Source organism: Rhinoderma darwinii, chromosome 8, assembly GCF_050947455.1.
Source record: "Rhinoderma darwinii isolate aRhiDar2 chromosome 8, aRhiDar2.hap1, whole genome shotgun sequence".
Taxonomy (NCBI): domain Eukaryota; kingdom Metazoa; phylum Chordata; class Amphibia; order Anura; family Rhinodermatidae; genus Rhinoderma; species Rhinoderma darwinii.
Window position 1 is genome coordinate 96,968,474 of NC_134694.1, and position 19,577 is coordinate 96,988,050.

Here is a 19,577-nt window from a genome sequence, read left to right on the forward strand (position 1 = left end):
ACGACTTCCGCATGCAAGTAAGCCGATTTTAAATTTCTCCGCGTAACCGGAACCTCATAAGGAGGCGGAGGAATAACAAAACCAACACTAAACCCTTCATAAAGCAACTTAGCTGCCGCCCTATCCGGATACTCATTTAGATAAGGGGCCATCCTTTCCACCCTCACCGGCGACACCCCCTTGACCAGCCCCGTGCTGGTTCCCGGACCTCTTTTTCCGCAGACATTTTGCCGCCCCGTGTGATGCACCATTACACTCGGAGCACACGTGCTTGAACTTGCACGTGGCCCCAAACTTGCACTGGCCTTCATTGAATTGCCAGCAAAACCCCGCCTTTCCCCCGCCGCTTGGTCCACTCTGACTAGTCTGGCCTCCCTGGCCACCGCTCCCGGGAAAGGGCTGCCTAACCGGAGCCGTAACCCGTAACCAGAGAGCAATATCCTTCTGGTCCCACCGAATCGCCGGCCGAACCGCCTTCCGCTGACGGAATTGCTCATCATATCGCAGCCACGCCTGACCCCCATACGCCCTATGAGCCTCCCCAATAGCATCAAAATAACAAAATAACGCCGAACAATTTTCCGGCGCCTTTTCCCCTATCACACTAGCCAATATGGCGAACGCCTGCGACCAATTAACGAACGTCTGTGGGATAAGCCTATACCGCCGCCGTTCCTCCTCGTCCTTTTTACTCTCATCCCGCTTGCTCTTATCCAAATTGAATTTAGCCAGCGGCAAGAGAGAAAAAATTTCAACATATTCATCTTTCCAGATCCGATCACGCACCTCCTGCTTTAAATGCGCCCCCAACGGACCCTCAAAACAAACCTACACCTCCCCCCGAGCACGATCGTCCATGCGCACTCGATCGCCGTCCTTCTGTGCCTCAGTCTGCACCGACACCGCGACCGCCTCTCTAACCGCCACCACAGGACGCGCCTGCAACGATCCCACTTCCCTGGGGCCTTCCCAAACTACCGCAGGGGACACTTCCGTTACTACCGGCGCCGCGGCCCTATCCAGGCGCCCCACCAGCTCCCGTAAGCAACCCACTAAATCTGCCAAACCCGCTCCGTCGCGTCCGCCCGCGCCACTACCGGCCCCCGATGCTATGCTAGCAGCCCCCCCGCCGACACCCGACATAAAAATCGCTGGATAAGACAATAATGGAGTTATACACTCACCGGGCTGCACAGGCGCTGTGTTCCCGTCAGCCGGACCATCCTGACCTCGACGATAGACGTCCAGTTCACCTTCCTCCAGTTCTTCTCCCGCCGACGACTGTCCCTCCCAACGACCTCTTCGGAAAGGGGATGAGGACGCGCTGACCGATGGGCCGGCAACCTGCCGCCCGACCGCCGGGACCCAGACTTCCGACCGGACCTGTTGCCTCGACGTCGCTGCAGATCTAGTCGTCCGTCTAGACGATCCTGACGAAGCCTGCCCCCTGGCCGGAACATCACCATGCGGGGCGGCCGTACCTTGCTCTCGACATCTTCCATCTGATGGGGGAGGGGTGACAGGGAGCCCAGCCTGCGACTCCCTGCTTACCGCCGGACCCCGTCGCGGCCTGGGATTCCTGCCAGGACGCAGGGCCTGGGAAGGGGCGGTCCTCCCAGCTGCCTGGCCTGCAGCGTCCGGGATCGGGCTCCCTCTGCGACGCCGTGTCCGCGGGACTACCTCCGGACTCAGGCGCTCTGGAGGTCGGGACCGCCGAGAGGGACGGGTCGACACAGCCTGCATCGCCGTCACCCCTGCCACCGCTCTCTGCCTGCCCAGCGCAGGAGCGGTTGTTGCCGACTCCCCCCCCGCCGCCATAGCCATGCTCGTAGGGGGGCCGGGGGAGGGGAGCCTGTCCCTTACAACAGACCCCGAACGCCGTGCCCGACGTGGCGAAACGGCGTCCGGGATCCGCGTTAATGCAGCCACGGTCTCCTCCAGCCATCCGGGACCGTGGTGCACAGCAGCGGCGCGCAGCCGCTCTAAAATCAGGGCCTCTGCCATTACTAAAACACCGGGCAACGGGGAGCTTTGCTTAATGTGTGTTACTCCTCCCGCTGCTTCCGGCTCAATGCCGAGAAACAGCGGGAAGCGCAGTAACGGCCCCCCCGCCCCCCTTAACTCCTCCCCGTCCCTCCTTCAGCTCCTTCAACTTTCCCTGACCTCGTAACATTAACCCTTTCCCTACCAGGACGGTCATGTCGGCTTCCCTTAAGCCTGCAGCTGCGTCCAGCCTCTTCTGTCTACGCTGCTGGAAGCTGTTTAGGATCCACATGTCTTCTCAAGCATTAGGGTATGTTCACACGATTAACAAAATACGTCTGAAAATACGGAGCTGTATTCAAGGGAAAACAGCTCCTGATTTTCAGACTTTTTTTGAGCAACTCACGTTTTTTACGGCCGTTTTTGGAGCGGTTTTCAATAGTCTATGAAAAAACGGCTAAAAAAATGTCCCAAGAAGTGTCCTGCACTTCTCTTGACGAGCCGTCATTTTACGCGCCGTATTTTGATAGTGACACGTAAAATAAAGGCTAGTGGGAACAGAACATCGTAAAACCATTGCAAGCAATGGGCAGATGTTTGCAGGCGTAATGGAGCCGTCTTTTCAGGCGTAATTCGATGCGTAAAACACCTGAATTACGTCTGAAAATAGGTCATGTGAACATACCCTTTATATACACAAACAAAAATGTAACGTGTTAGGTATAATTTCTAGTAAATTATAAAATAGAGAAAAGTAAAACATGGATTTAAAGGGTTAGGGGTAGAAAGGAAGTGTTCCTATAACAGCCAATCCAAGGGCAATTGGACCATAGAAGCAGACCATGTGCTACTATAGGACCCATGGTTGGTCCTGTTTTCTTTGCTACTGAGTGGCGAGAAAGATGTGCAGGTGTGCCCTCCTTTAGAGAACTGCATTTTTACACTAACGTGTGTGTGTGTGTGTGTGTGTGTGTGTGTGTGTGTGTGTGTCCCCTATCCTGTCCCAGAAACCCCCTTTTAATATAGTGTTTGTTTTTATATATATATATATATATATATATATATATATATATATAAACTTTTCTATAACTTGATCATCCGTAGCGCTCACACAGCTCTACTGTCAATCATACCAAAAATATACAGCCACATCCTTCTACTGAGGAAAATGTAGTGCTGCCCTTAACATCAGTCCCATTCTGTCTGTCTGAGAGCTGAAGAACATGTTATATGTGAGCACCTCCTAGTAGGGGGGCTTACATGTAAGGCCCCATGCACACAACCGTAAAAAATCTCAGTTTTTGCGGACCGCAAAAATGGACCCATTCACTTCCATTGAACGCGGACACCTTTCCGTATCGCTACGGATGAGTGTCCGTTCCGCAGAACTGTGCCGCGAATTATGGAGCATGTCCGTTCTTGGTCCGCAATTGCGGCACGGACTCCTCCATAGAAGTCTATGGGGGAAGCCAAAATTGAGGATGGCTACGGAGGTGCGTCCGCAAATACGGAAGTGTTGCTAAGCGACACAAAGGGGATTTCCCATCAACCAGACCTCTTTATTTTGCGGATCCGTATATACGGATGCACTACGGACCGTATTTGCGGATACCATTCAGCAGAAATGGGTACTTTGCTGATGACTATAAAGCAATACGGAACCGTATTTGCGGTCCGTATTTGCGGTCCGTATTTGCGGAGACGGTCGTGTGCATGAGGCCTAACCTGCATTTGAGACCCTGAGTCACATTTTTAGTACAGCATATACTGTGGCATGACTTTTATTGTGGTTTCTTTGGCTAGTACTCGTGGGAGACTAAGGCCCCATGCACACGACCGTGCCCGCAATCGCGGCCCGCGATTGCGGGCACGGCCGGCTGCTGACTGACAGCCGCATTTTCGGGCCGTGCTCCCATACAAAGTATGGGAGCACGGCCCGCAAAATGCGAAAGAACGGACATGTTCCATAATTCCCGGAACATTTCCACGGCACTGACACCCTTCCGTAGTGCTACGGAAAGGTGTCAGTGTTCAATGAAAGTGAATGGCTGCGTTTTTGCTGTCGTGTGCATGGGGCCTTAGTGTAAGTAGTGCTGCTGAAGGCATAGCTAGTACTTATTGGGAGACATTATGGCTGCCATTAACCAGGGCACTGTGGTTGGTGCTAATTCGGGCATTGTGGCTGTTATTAATGGAGAAGCATTGAACTGATATTCAAGGTGGAGATGATCTAGCTGACACTCATGGGGGGCATTATGGCTGTCATTGATGTGGTCATTGTAGCTGTAACTCATCGGGGAACTGTGGCTGGTTCTCATGGTGGCACTGTGGCGATCACTCTTATAGGGCATTGACTGTGTTATCAGGAGCATGACGGACCTCTACATGTGATACCTTTTTAATGGTTAACTAAAATAAACTTGATAACATTTCAAATTTTTTTTTTTGTGCATTTCAAAATCTGCACAGTAAAGAAAATAAATATATGAACAAAAGATGAGCATAGAGAGCGTTCATAATTATAATCCAATTTACCATGATCAGCTGATGCACTGCTTACGGTTGTTTTTCTCACTTCTAGACATGACTCCAGGTTATTTAGACATACTCATGTGATCATCGTGTCATCTGCAAGAATTTCTGATATTTTTTTTTTTTATTTTTTTTCCAGGCATATTCTATATAGATAAAGTACGGTCTCATTGTACTGGTGGTTAAATGATCCGTTTTATAAATGATCATCAGAATTTCTATATTTAGTACATTGGTGATAAACCATTCCAAAAGTAATGAAAAAAAAAAAAACGCTTTCGTTTTATCACTCCTTATCCCACAGAATGCATATACTATTGTCCTGAGCTGTCGTCCTGGTAATCCAATAATTGATACAGGCTCACTTTCAGAACAGTATTATTATTGGGTGATTTGGGTTCCCAGAACTTCATTATCTTTATTTTATTGAACTCCTGAAATACCAGACTTAGCCCATGGACAAGAGTGGCGCTGTTTCTGGAGGAAAAAAAAGCGAAACCCTTTTAACATGACTGCAAGGACTAATGTTTTATTCTTTACGAGACCTTTCAAGAAATGTGCCTTAATCTAGTTTCATTCCTTCTTTGCAGACCACATTCCCTGTGACTACATCACTTGCAACAAGCCCATCTATGGCTTTTAGTCCCTACTTGAGTCATGTCTCCCCAGGCATGGGTCTCGTTCCTGCAGAGCTTCTACCAAATACATCTGTCCTGGTTTCTGGGAATCCAGGAGTTACTGTACCTGGTGGCTCTGCTGGTCAGAAACTGATGCGCACAGACAAACTGGAGGTATGTTACTGACGATGACATTGAAATTGCATTTATATACTTTGGCTGAAAAGATACTTCTCTCAGACTGATGAGTTTGTTTTTTCATGGAAACCACAGCGCAGTCGACAGCAGTATTGTTTCTGTGAAAAAAAAACGGAAACTTTACGGAATGGAAACCTACTGAAACTGAAGCATTACCATTGAAATCAATGGTAATGCAAACGGAAGCAATAGTTTCCATTCGGCTTTTCGTTCATCGGTTCCGCTGACGGAAAGGTTGAATGGAACCCGGACACTGATGTGAACAGGCCCTTGGATACATTATTTATTTCGTTATTTTCTATGTTGGACAATAGGCCTGGTCCAAATTGAAGAATGTATTTGACTAAAACCCCAACATTTCTGGAAGTTTGAGCACTATTAAAATGCATCTGTTACCAAAATCCACTACAGTGTTTTTTGTCGCTGATTTTGATGCAAAAACTGTGTTCGAATCTGCTCCAGAAAAGTCCTAAATCGTCACCCATTGATATCAATGGGAGACGGAGGCTTTTTTTTTCCCTAGCGGCTTTTGGCTGCTTGCGTGGGAAAAAAGCGGCATGTTCTTTCTTCAAGCGGTTTCCACCTCTGACCTGCAATGGGAGGCAAAAAAAATCCAGCGGCGCTCGTATTGAGTGTTTTCTTACGGTGGTTTTTGCTTGTGGTTTGTTTTTTTTCTTGCAGTTGAATATAATGCAAAAACCACAACCAAAAACGCAGAAAGCACACACGAAGAAAGCCTCCTAAAATACTGGCAAATCAAAATCTACCTCAAATTTCCTTCAGGAATTCTGAGGCACATTTCTTCTGTTTGACAAAAATGCTGTGAGAACACCCCCTTAAGTGTCTAATTAATGCTGCCAAAATAATACTGCCATACAGTACTCCATTTATACAGTCATACAGTGCCGAAATAGCAGTGCTACACAATGCCCAAATACTATCACATTGTCATAGGACTGCCATACGGTCGACACAGAATACAATTATCGTAGTATGATTTAACATCATAACAAAGCAAATAAACACAAATACGACACATCACAAGCAACTAATATTTGATCTCAATCAGCATGTACTGTATATACATACGTAAATATATGTATGTATATACAGTACATGCTGATTGAGTGCAAATATTAGTTGCTTGTGATGTGTCGTATTTGTGTTTATATGCTTTATGATAAATTATACTAGGATAATTGTATTTGTCGACCGTATGGCAGTCCTATGACAATGTGATAGTATTTGGGCATTGTGTAGCACTGCTACTTCGGCACTGTATGACTGTATAAATGGAGTACTGTATGGCAGTATTATTATGCCATAGTTATTGGACCAGTTTTTGGCAGCATTAATTTATATATAAAACATGCATAAATACCTACACCTGCAATGTTAAACTATTTTGGTTTTTAGCAATGCTGGAGTAAGATGCAACAGATTTCTTAAGAGGCGCACTCCACTGTTGCATCCGTCCACTGGCCATGTGCCACAAGTGTGTTCGCCTGGCCGGGCTCCATCCCTCCCCTTCCTTTTAATATATTAAAGTGTACTTGTCTCGCTGCTCCGCTTCTATCCTCCCAATATTCTCAGGCCCCGACACATACCCTAAGGCCCTGTCACCAAGCAGCATCACAACGTTGTATGCGACGCAGGAATGCAGCGGTTAGCTCAGAATGTTGTATGCTGCTTCTCAAAGAAGGCCGTGATGCTGCCCGTCATGGTAATTCATTACTGAATTTATTTATTTTAATATGCGATCGTGGGGGGAGGTACGGGGCCTGGCATGGCAAACTGCCTGTACTCTGTTACGCCCCTGACCACAGAGTCAAATCTACACCATCTTCCACTATAATGTAATGGCAGAAATTATAATAAATTTGTCAGGCCGCGTGTGGACGCACCCCATTCTACTAATCTCCACCCACTTTAAAAAAAATAAAATTGTCGAGAGCGGCATTAACGGCCTAAACATCACAAATTATTCTGAAAACCCATAGAGACGGGAAGGTGTCCTGGACATAGAAAGCATATGTAAAATATAGTATATGTCCTATTTATTTATTTTTTTTATTTACGGACCGTGCTCCCATACTTTATAATAGGGGCACGGCTACGGCCGTGTGCAGGGGTCCTTAGAGCTAGCTTTAATTGTATCCAAACTAGGCAATTCCATGTGAGCTGTACAGTACTGATACATTTATTTCTTAGACTGATACATTGTAGCAAACTATCAGGACAAGAGCGAAATTAGTGTGGATGTATTTAGATCATAGAAGATTGCTTAGACTGGATACAAATGAGGCAAAATCCATAGCTGCCAAAAGTTGGTTTTCAGCCTTTGCAGTCAGTGGATGATAATATTCTTGCTTACGTTCAAACGGAGATCTTGAAAATGGCAAGGAATTGAAACACAAAGGGGGCAGATTTATTATTATTATTATTATTATTATCTTAAATTTAAACCGCTTAGAACTAGACTAGATGCGCTAAATAAATCACTGGCTCATGCTGTATGATAAATTTGGTGCACCTTTAAACACTTTTGTCTAACTTTATTCCACCTCTTGGTTGGCTGACTTTTTTTATTTTTTTACACAAGTTATGGCGCAATGTGGGCCATTCCAAGCCCCTTCCTGCTAGTCCATGCCCCATTTTCTTCTAGGCCACGCCCCTTGTTGAACGCGGTACAAACGGCTTCTAAAACCGGTAATAAATTTGTCGCATCTTGAATAGTAAATCGGCCCCAATGTATATTAGAAAGTTGCAGGACGCTTCATTATACAATGATAAAGCTTTATACACAAAACCGGAAAACCCTTGTACGATACTTTATATATTTTTTTTTTTTCTAGTTATAAACCACCATGACGACTACTGTTAATATTCACTGTAAATTTGCTGCTTGACATTTTTCCTCCAACCACAGCATTATATTGTAATTGAATGTCAGGGGAAGGCACACATCGTTAGTGGAGGATAAATGTAATAATAATAGAGAATGAGTGGCTTCTAGGAAATGACAGGGCACAGTTCTATATAATATAAACCGTATGTGTCCTGTCTGTCACAGTAATGGTTGGTCTGCTGTGCATCAGAGGTCCTACATATGAACTGTGCTTCCCGATAGAAGTATGGGTAATCCTAAACCGGACATGGCCAGTGCCGGATTATCAGATATTCTGGTTATTGCCTCTAGGGGGTACTACTTCTGCATACAATTAGAAGACTGATATCATGGATGGTTCCAAACAGTTTTCTATGTAAAATCCATAAGGAACTGGAGAAACTAGTAAAGCAAATTGCCGTATTATCAGACAATCCGTGTTATGAGAAATACATAGGGTATGGGTAGAGAAACCCTGGAAAACAGTCCAAAGTATTATTTATGTTGCCAACATTTCCAGCAGAACAAACCTCCTCTATTTAAAAACAGGTTTTATATAATTCCAGATAATCTCGTAGTTCTGAGCCAGAATCTAGTACCAGACTATAAGAATTTCCTGATTAAGATACAATTAGGGCTCGAAGGCATGTGCACAAACCCTATACGGCGGCATGCCGTGATCTGTATTTTGGACCCATAGGCACTCCGTGTACTACTATATGGGGCCTCTATCATATTCTCTTCTAGAAGTATCGCTTCTCAGGGAGAATACTTGCACAATACAGCAAGCCATGGAACATGCCACAATTTTTTGCAAATAGCTGCTGCCGGTGGAATGTACGATCTGAGATGGGTATGTCCAAATTAACATTATATGTAGCGTGATCCCACATGACATTACTAAAAACTGCGGGGTATGGTCTATTCTGAAACAGAAGTGTAAGGTTTTCTTTCTTTGCATCTTTCCTTAGGTTTGCAGAGAATTCCAGCGTGGGAACTGCACCCGTGGTGAGAATGACTGCCGCTATGCGCATCCGATAGATATTGCCATGATTGACACCAATGAGAACACTGTAACTGTTTGCATGGATTACATCAAAGGCCGATGCTCTAGGGAGAAATGCAAGTACTTTCACCCCCCTCCACACCTGCAAGCCAAAATAAAGGCAGCTCAGCACCAGGTGAACCAAACAGCTGCAGCTGCTATGGTAAGGGCTTACCCTGTGTCTCCGGAGTCTCGGTGCCATGGGGCTCATTTAAAAAATGCTTCACTCTTGTAGGATGTAAACGTGTATTTATTTGTCTTCTCAAACCATTTCTAACCTATTCAAAGCCGCATGCTAAACCTCAATCCGCTCATTATTCTTTCAGTGCATTTTTAGATCTCCCCTATTTTTAAAAATGTATGTAAAACTGTATATTAAGGTTTCTTATATAGACACAGAATCTTTGGCGCCTTCTTATTCTAATAAGAAAACATTTAGTCAAACGGGTATCTCTGTCCCATACTCCCATTGATCGATCCAGGAGTACATAACTGTCATTATCTAAGGCTCTGTTCACAATATCGTCAGAGCCTCCATTAGCTGTTATGCAGGGCTAGTCTTCCTGTCTAAACGACGTACGCCACAACGAAATCCAACAGACTCCATTATAAGTCAATGGGGCCTTTCGGACATCATTGCTGTCCGTCGCCCAAAGGAACTCTGCACTCCATATGAGAGCATGCGGAGTGCATATAGGTCCGTAGGGACGCACGTGTGTCACAGTGCAGCCTCCTTGAACATGGCAATGGAGTGAACATAGGGCTATAGATCTTCACCAGAACCCATGGTAGTTGGTACTTGATATAGATGGCAACACTGTGGCTGTGGAAGTTCAAATCCTTATTCTTAATATTGCTGGTAAACACATAAATCCATATGGATGTATCTTACTTATGTCAATGGGTGGGACGTCTCCATGCGACTATCCTAAGTCAGTGGGTCATACAGTGTCTCCATGTCGCTGCGGTCTTGAAGATTTGCAGTTGGGAACTGAATTTATGCAGAGAGTATATCAGGAAATGAAAGCACTCTGTTGCTTTTAGGGGTTTCTATATTGGTCCACACCATTTAAGTCGCCTTTGAAAATAATTTTACAGATTGTATATAGAATTAATCTACATAATTAAGTTGTACTGACCCTGGTAATAGCCCAGATCTGCATTAACAATTCAGCAGGCTTCAGAGCTGAATTCTCCATTCAAAATCGAACTGTTGCACTGTGTTAGTTCGAGCTTAGCTGAGCTCCAATGTCTCACAACAAGCTTGTCGACTGTTTCCAATAGCAACCAGCAGACCTTTGAATGCAGCTCTGAACTGTAATACAGGCTGTAACTCCGGATCAGTGCAGCCTCCGGATACAATGTATATATTATGTATTGTGGATTATATTTATAAATAAACTGTAAAGCCGTTTTAAAAGACGGACATATCCTATAAAGTGAAACTCTTATGAAACTTTTATGAAACTCTTAATTTATTTGGGTGCTTTGACATACATTTTGGGTTGCTGCTTTTTATAAAATAATAAGGCCTGCTATATTTTATTCTAATGCATTAACAGTCGTCATCACGTGCATGTGTAGTTTTAATACAATTTATAATGCATTCTTTTTTTTTTTTCTTCTTTTCATCTGTCCACAATGTCGCTCCTCTTATGACACGCCTCTGCTTGCTGTTTATGTTGTTGTGCTTGACCCCTTTTGGCCCATTGCCATCATGTGCTCCCTGCCTGCTAAATAAGACTCAGCCAGCTGTCACATCACTGAAGCGACCCCTCAAGGCCACCCTTGACCTGGTACTTGGACCTATGACCTTCTTGCTTTGCATGTGACCATATTCAAGTGCATGGATTCCTGTTACTTACATGTTTGTGTTAGCTACATGAATATATACATTAAATATTGTCTCCTGGTTTGCAGTTTTATTTCCATCATCATTATCCATACTAACACACACACACACATTTCGCACACACATTGGAGGCACATATTTTTTGTTTCTTTTGTTAGATGCTTTCTTTTTTTTAAGGGATATAAGGATTTTTTTATAACTACAATATTATATAACTTATGTACATATAATGTATATGCAGCGTGAATAATTTTGCATAAGTGTACAAAATAAATACATATAATCTGTCTATCCATATCTATCTCATACTATCGTTACATCTGTTAATTACTATATTTATATATCTAAGTATGTCCTAGCCGATCGATCTCTGTCACCGATCGATCTCTGTCACCGATCGATCTCTCTGACTGCAAACCAGACTTTTCACCTTCTGCAAGCAATGCCCTAAATTTTACATTGATGTAACTTCTGTCAAGACATACCTTTTCCTCATTTCATATTGTCTGTGTATTGGACTTGTGCTTTCTCTTTATTGGTCCTGCACCAAGTACTCTGCTTTTTGCTGTTGCTAGGATGTGTCTCCTTTTTGCTGCAATATTTTTGGAGTGAGTAGAAGTAGTCTTCGCTCATGAACTAGTGACACCTTTTTGGTAACTGATACTGCTAAAAATGTTGTCGGACACCACTCAGTGACTTAAATTTTATATTCTTTATCCCTTTTTATTTTGGGGGGTAAGTCAAATGCAGCTATGTGAAACTTAGTGCATGTCCAATATATTTGTAAATCTGATAAACGTCGGTTTTGTGGGCCACAGGATATTAACGTTGTAACCTGCTGTTTACAGGACTGGAGGTTTTTTTATTTTTGTTTTACAATTTACACTATATTTATTGAAATGTTGCTACATTTAGGATGTTAAATAGGCACAATAGTGGTTACAAAGGGCATCCACTGCTCTGGAGGACCTGGCATGACTTTGCATTACACGTAAAGCTGTGGTGGCGCTGCAGGGGTAAAGATCCCTTGCAGCTGTTTGTTTGTTTTTTTTAACTAAAAGGGATTATAGAAAGCGGACAACCCCTTTAAAGAGGCTCTGTCACCAGATTATAAGTGCCCTATCTCCTACATAATCTGATTGGAGCTGTAATGTAGATAACAGCAGTGGTTTTTATTTTGGAAAAACGATAATTTTTTAGCAAGTTATGAGCTAGTTTAGATTTATGCTAATGAGTTTCTCAATGGACAACTGGGCGTGTTTTTACTTTTTACCAACTGGGTGTTGTACAGAGGAGTGTATGACGCTGACCAATCAGTGTCCAATCAGTGACCAATCAGCATCCTACACTTCTCATTGTTCCAGCCCAGCATGATCCACAGCACAGCGTGATTGTGCAGGGAAAGAAGCTGGGCTGGAACAATGAGAAGTGTATGACACTGATTGGTCGACCTCATACCCTTCTCTCCACAACGCCAAGTTGGTCAAAAGTAAAAACACACCCAGTTGTCCATTGAGAAACTCATTAGCATAAATCTAAACTAGCTCATAACTTGCTAAAAAATGATCGTTTTTCAAAATAAAAACCACTGCTGTAATCTACATTACAGCGCCAATCAGATTATGTAGGAGATAGGACATTTATAGTCTGGTGACAGAGCCTCTTTAAGTACACCTGGGGATACTTAGTCTGTAAGTGGAGTAGTGATAACATGCCTGATCATCCTTCAAATATCTAAGTCATGATTATCGCAGAGGAATTTGTCCGCTATTGTACGGTGTGTGTATATAAAAAAAACACATTTAATATGACCTGTATAATAAGGAGCACAGAATTCAAATAGTGCAGCCACTACGAATATACTTGGCATGCTCTGTGATAAAGGATACAGCTTAGCAGAGATAGCAAATGAATAGGGATCATACAATCCTTCATCATCTTTGTGTAACAAGCGAAGTTGATGCCAAGAATGAAATACGATGACCGTATCCGTAAATAATGTCCTAAGTAATATTTTTTTTAAGAATATTCTGCAAAATGATCTGGCCAACTAGGGATGACATGTGGCTAGAAAATACCATACATGTTAATGGCAAGATGTCATAGATGTGTGTCAGAAAGGTATTGTATCCTATAAATACTGCTGAGCAGGTCTGTGATATACGGTCTTCTCATCGAAGATGTCTGGGAAGATCACCTATATAGGCTAACACATCTGCTTTGGATTCTGAAAATCACGTATTTTCGGCTGCTTCAATTCATTGAGTCTTCCGAACTATTGGGAACTGAATTATTGCTTCCTATGGTTCCTCATAGGAGCTATTCCGAACCTACGAGACCGCATTCGACAAGCCGCTATTTTATAATAAGACATGTGGGTAGCTCAGCAGATGATGAGATGGTAAAATAAGCATTCATTCATTCTTAATACTATACATACCTTTTCTTAGTACATTTCCTTTACTTGAGGTGAAGCCCGGCTGAAATACATGTGAAATATAAAACCACATAAATAAACCTCCCCTTTAATATTTCACATTCGCTTCCAGCTGTCCTCAAGGTCAGGTTAATGTTTAGTGAAAACATCCTATTCCTCCTACACCAATTATTATTGTATTTCCCATTAAACTTGTTTACATAGAAAAGTACAGAAGAGCCGAGCAATAGATTATCGAAAGCTGTATGACGCAAGATGTCCGTACAGCTTCGGATTGTATCCGTGAACAAGGGCAAGCATTGAAAGGGCGCATTATCATAAAAAAAAATATTCCATATACCTCAACAATATGCCCAATTTACCTATATTTACAGTATTCAACTTAGACTCTTAATTTCTTATTCTCCAAAAAGCTCAGATTTTACTCCTTTTAAATGTCCTATATTTATCACTGCAAATAAGGAACCCGTTTAGTTAAATCCTCATTTCTCCTTTCCTCTTCTTTGCTTGTGTAGCATAGATCTACCATGTATTTAAATAACGCATAAAACTTCCTGTGACCACTTCAGCTGCATGAACTCCGATCATGGTCACACAGACTGAGGGCTGATTCAGACGAACGTGCCGTTTTTGCGCACGCAAAAACCGTGGCGTTTTGCATGCGCAAATGGCACTTGACAGCTCCGTGTGCCCTGTTCATATGGATGCACGGCTGCGTGCTTTTCGTGCAGCCGCCATCTTTATGACACTCCGTTTGGATGTTTGTAAACAGAAAAGCACGTGGTGCTTTTCTGTTTACATTCATTCTTTTACTGTTATTGCGCGAATAACGCTTGTCCCACGGGAGTGCTTCCGTGGGGCATGTGTGATTTTCACGCACCCATTGACTTCAATGGGTGCGTGATGCGCGAAAAACGCCAACACATAGAACATGTCGCGAGTTTCACGCAGCGGACTAACTCTGCGCAAAACTCACGGACTGTCTGCACTGCCCCATAGACTTCTCTAGGTCCGCGCGAGCCTCGTGAAAACCACGCGGCCGGCACGGACGCAAAACACGTTCGTCTGAATCCTCCCTGAAGGTCAAGTGGTTGCTAGGCAACTTGGATACATTTTGTTGGATCCAAATTAAGATACATTGAATTTCACACATATTCCAAACTAGTTAGAATGTAGATATTGATATAGATGTTGATCTGAATCCATACAAGGTGTTCATGATCACAAGAATCCATTCTTCGCTTTCCTTGCCATCCATCGTATTCACCAGCACCAGAGTATAATCGACTGAAATGTGTACAGAAACATATAGGAAGAATTTATGAAGGGTTTCACTCATCTTCCTGGTGGTTAAGTTGAAAAATTAAAAATTATTTCCCCCGCCATATTTGCACAATTTTCGACTTTGTTAGTTTGCGTTCCTCACGCCACTTTTTTGAAAAGTGGGTTTGGTTTAGTGGACCAGGGGGATGTGATCCTGGTTTCCACACCCTAAATTCACCCTATTCCATTTCTTAAACTTTTTTTCTTTGCCTGTGTGTAGGTCCTCACACTAATTTGGGCATACTGTTTATGAACCGAACAGATCTGAATAAAGAGACCAGATAGCGCCTTCCCAGATCGGAGAGCCTTTGACATAATTCTGCAGTGCATAGAATTGTGGGAGAGCAGATCATTAACAATCCTTCAGTGGTGACCTAAATAAAATTATTCTGATCAGAACGCAATGTTGAACCCGAGACTGCATTCTATAGGGGTCTCCTGGAGCAGATCTGTAGGGAACGTTATTACCAGGCAATATCCTGTTGTCCACAAATACATGTTACAAATCAACCCTGTAATGTATTGTCAGCTTTGTGGAACTCCTTTTTGTTTTCCTAACTAGGGTCTTGGTTTTACTTTAAACGTTTTGTGATTTTTGTTTTAATTACTTGGTGATGTTACTTGGTATTTCCTGTCTTTGAGAAATGATCCATTTGCAGGTGATTATGTATATTGGATTGTAGATCATGCATGCACAATATTTCTATTTCTGGTCTTTATTGCAAATAATCCCTTCCTAATTCACAGGCGATGCAGCCTGGAGCACTTCAACCTTTACCAAAGAGGCCAGCACTTGAAAAAAGCAATGGGGCCACCACGATGTTTAACCCCAGTGTTTTCCACTACCAACAGGCTCTAGCAAACATGCAGTTACATCAACCTACATTCATTCCGACAGGTAAGATTCATTTCCAGAACTAAATTTATATGCAAGCCTTGGTTGGCCTGTGTCTGACATCTTGTGCATCTCGTAGCAGCCAAAATATGAGCATTGAATTCTGGGAGTTGCTGATGGTATTCCAAGGTAATTGCTTTGGTTCATCTACCACTGTTTCGGCCCCAAATGGCCTTACAGTTTATTAACCATCTTCTGTAATTTGGATGAATCTCTTCCAGTTTGGCCAACAATTTGTTTGCCCTGGGTGTGGCAAGCACAAAATACATTCTATCCCACGATGGTACACTGCATGCCAGTTAGCTTGGACGCTGATTAGGTTTTGGAGAGGAGAAACAATTTCTAAAATATTCTGTATGTCCTTTTCAAGTTTTTATTTTTTTTATTCACTTTTTTGTGTAGCTTTTTACGGGAATATTCTATCGTTTACTGATCTATGTAGAGCCCAGTGTTGTCTATTAGATATTATAACCTAATAATCTTTATATTATAAATATCCATGATACTAGTTTCTTAGCGTTTTAGAGATGAACATTAACAACAAGTAATAAGTATTACATTGTTGTTTTATTATGCTCAGATAAGAACACTTGCCGTAGGTAGGCTACAATTTTAGTAGACTAGATGCATTCCAGGAGTGTTGAGTATTTGCTCTGCACTTCCACTATCTCCAGTTAGACACGCTAATTATGATGTAAAGGCAACAAAAACAAATTTATATTTTTCAGAGTTTTCCAAGATAATTGATGGCCTATCCTTAGAATAAACCATTAATGTCTAGTTGGTGGGATCCTGTGTGCCGGGACTCTCACGATGAGCAGAATGGGCTAAGCTGTAGTACCATACACAGCAACACTGGCTGTACGTGGATGTGCCTGGATAAACAATAAAGTGCCGTGAAAATTTCGCAAATGCTATTCCCCCTTTTTCCTGCTGATCGGTGAGAGACCCGGGGGGTTGGACCCAACTGATTATTCATTGATGACCTGTCCTAAGGATAGGCTGTCCTGGAAAACCCTTTAGAGTTCATATTTATCCTGCTATTGAAACAAATTAGAGGTACCACGGGGATTCCCTATACTACAAACCATTGTATGCAGTATAGGGAACAGTATTGTGCTTGTACCAATGGTTTCCATAACCCCCATAGACTTGAACAGAGAAAAACGAGCACGTGTTTGACCACCTCTCCATTCATCCTCTCCCTGGATGCGGTGGCCAGTCGCCTTTTCATCTTGCCCAACATGGGACAGGGAGACCCTATTGTTCAGATAGGTGGGGTGTACCAGAGTACCCCCACCTACAGTATTGGACATTTATGTCATATATACTTTGGATATGCAATAAATATCTATTGTTGGAATACCCTATTGCATGATCAAATCAAAAGAATGGCAGCACTCCGACAATTTTAGTGACAGAGGTGGACTTTATTCACCTTACGTGCAATGTTTCAGCTCGCTCAATGGAACCTTTATTTATTTTTTAAAAAGGCTCCATTGAGTGAGCTGAAACGTCAGACGTAAGGTGAATAAAGTCCACCTCTGTCACTAAAACTTGCCGTAGTGCTGCCATTCTTTTTATGTACTCTATTATTTGAATACTGGATCGGCATCCAAGGTCATGCACCCGGACAACCTTTCTTGCATCACTGTTCTTCTTCCCTGTTACTTACAAATATATTCAGGCAGGAATCACAAGTAATGTCACTATTTAGTGAGAAGTGTAATTTGATCTTTTTCAACTTTTATACGTATAATAAACAGCACAAACCTTTAAGCTAGAGCTGAGCACAATATTATTTGCTTTATTTGTTTTTTTTAATATGTAAAATTGATTAAATGTGTCCATGTGTATTATGTACGTACTAGATATATCAGACTTTTCAAAGCAATCTTCCCAGGGATCATTACTATTGCTAATCGTCCAACATGTTCCATACCAGACCGGATAAGCCTCTAGCACATGGTGGAACTGATTCTTTGGCCTTGTTTTCCAAATAAGTAAAATGAAGTACAGGAATCGCACATATAGGACATCTATGGCTGACATAATTTTCCATTCTGATTGATCACTACTTATCCATTAGGTCAGTCTGGGATTTGGTTAAGTTGCTTGAAAACAAAAATGTTTGTAGAGAATTATATAGGTTTCTATGGTATTACTGCTCACCATCTACCCATTAAAATTGCACAACGCTCCTATAAAGGGGTGGTACAGAATTAGAAAAAAAGATTACCTTTTTTTTTCTAGATATTGCTCCCTGCTTGTCTTTGGTCTGTGTCTGTTATTGAATCTCCGTCCCATTAAAGTGAATGGAGTTGAGCTGCACTACCAGACACAGGCCATAGACCAGGACGGAGCTATTTCTTCTAATCCTGGACAACCCCTTTAAAATGCATTGAATAGGAACTCCCCTAGTAGAAGGTATATTGTATAGGTAAAAGCCGTACTCTCCGATAAAGCAAAACCCCTATATTGAAAAATCCTACTGTGCAAGGCTAACGGTAAGACCGCCACTGCATTCACATAAGTGGTTCCTCAGCTGCTGTTTGCCTTGTACTTAGGGATCTTTAAGTAAAGAGGTTGGAATTTATTGAAGAAGCTGAATATAGTGTAGCTAAACATTGGGCAAACTTCTGACATGTCATAGTGACATGTCAGAAGTTTGGATTGGTGGGTGTCCGAGCACGGAGACCCCCACCAATCGCTAGAACGAAGCAGCTGAAGCGCTCGTGTGAGCGCTCAGCCGCTTCGTGTCTGTTCGGCTTTTTCCAGAAAGCCGATGTATCGGAGTACGGGCTCATAGACTTTCTATTGTGTCCGTACACCAATACAGTTCTTTCCGGAAAAAAACGTAAAGACTAAGCAGCTGAGCGCTTCAGCTGCTTCATTGTAGCGATTGGTGGGAGTCTCCGTGCTCGGAACCCCACCAATCCAAACTTCTGACGTGTCACTATGACATGTCAGAAGTTTGTCAAATGTTTAGCTACACTTTAAGTAAATTTACTCTATTGTATACCATCAGTGATTCATATACATATACTCCAGGAACAGCATTTCTGGTTGTAAAGTAGGATGCTTACCCAGTCCAGCCTAGTGCCATATTTTATAGAAGAGCTTCATAGTTGCTGTGCGCTGATGAATGACTCGAAGGAATGATGTTTCCACTACCCCAAGAAGACAACAAAAAGGAATACATTCAACTGGGAAGTCTAGAAAGGGATAGGATATATGGTATTTAATAAAGAGAAACTACGCTGCATCAATATGGAATCTCTAGATAATCTTAGATAATTTCCATAATTAATAACTGGGGGAGGTTAAGGGTCAGTTCACACGGCGGATTTTTTGTGGCAGGTGCTACCGCAAAAACCGCCGCGGAATTATTCCTGCAGTTGGCAGGAAGAATCCCCCTCCCATTGAATTCAATGGGAGGTTCGGGCGGAATCCGCTCGAAGATCAGGCAGGACACTTCTTTTTCCCGCTAGCTGAAAAAAACTATTGAAATTAATGAGGCAGAATTTTGCGGCGGAATTCACGGCGGGTTCTGCCGCAAAAATGCTACCGGATTTCCGTATTTTTACGGATGGGTGTCCGTGCTGAAAAAAATTATAGAATCTGTCCTATTGTAGGTTATTACGGCATGGACTCTCCCATACCTATGGTCTCTTCCGTAAATATGGACAGCTACGTAAACCGTCCGTATTTACAGAAGTGTTTCTATGCAACATGTTGGTGACATGATTTGCAGCCAATTTTATTTTATTTTTTTACGGATCCGTGTAGTTGCAGATACCGTTCCGTA

General features: G+C 42.8%; 1 protein-coding gene across 5 annotated transcripts in view; it reads left to right on the plus strand.

The window, feature by feature from the left end:
- MBNL3 (muscleblind like splicing regulator 3) overlaps positions 1 to 19,577 on the plus strand; it is a 118,069-nt gene that overhangs the window by 89,418 nt on the left and 9,074 nt on the right. For 4 of the 5 annotated variants that reach the window (XM_075835957.1, XM_075835953.1, XM_075835955.1 and 1 more), the window contains 4 exons: positions 5,106 to 5,306; positions 9,189 to 9,425; positions 11,005 to 11,058; positions 15,622 to 15,772. In XM_075835957.1, coding sequence (XP_075692072.1) covers positions 5,106 to 5,306; positions 9,189 to 9,425; positions 11,005 to 11,058; positions 15,622 to 15,772 — 643 coding nt within the window. The remainder of the gene's footprint in view (positions 1 to 5,105; positions 5,307 to 9,188; positions 9,426 to 11,004; positions 11,059 to 15,621; positions 15,773 to 19,577) is intronic. The other variant, XM_075835958.1, reaches the window with a different exon arrangement.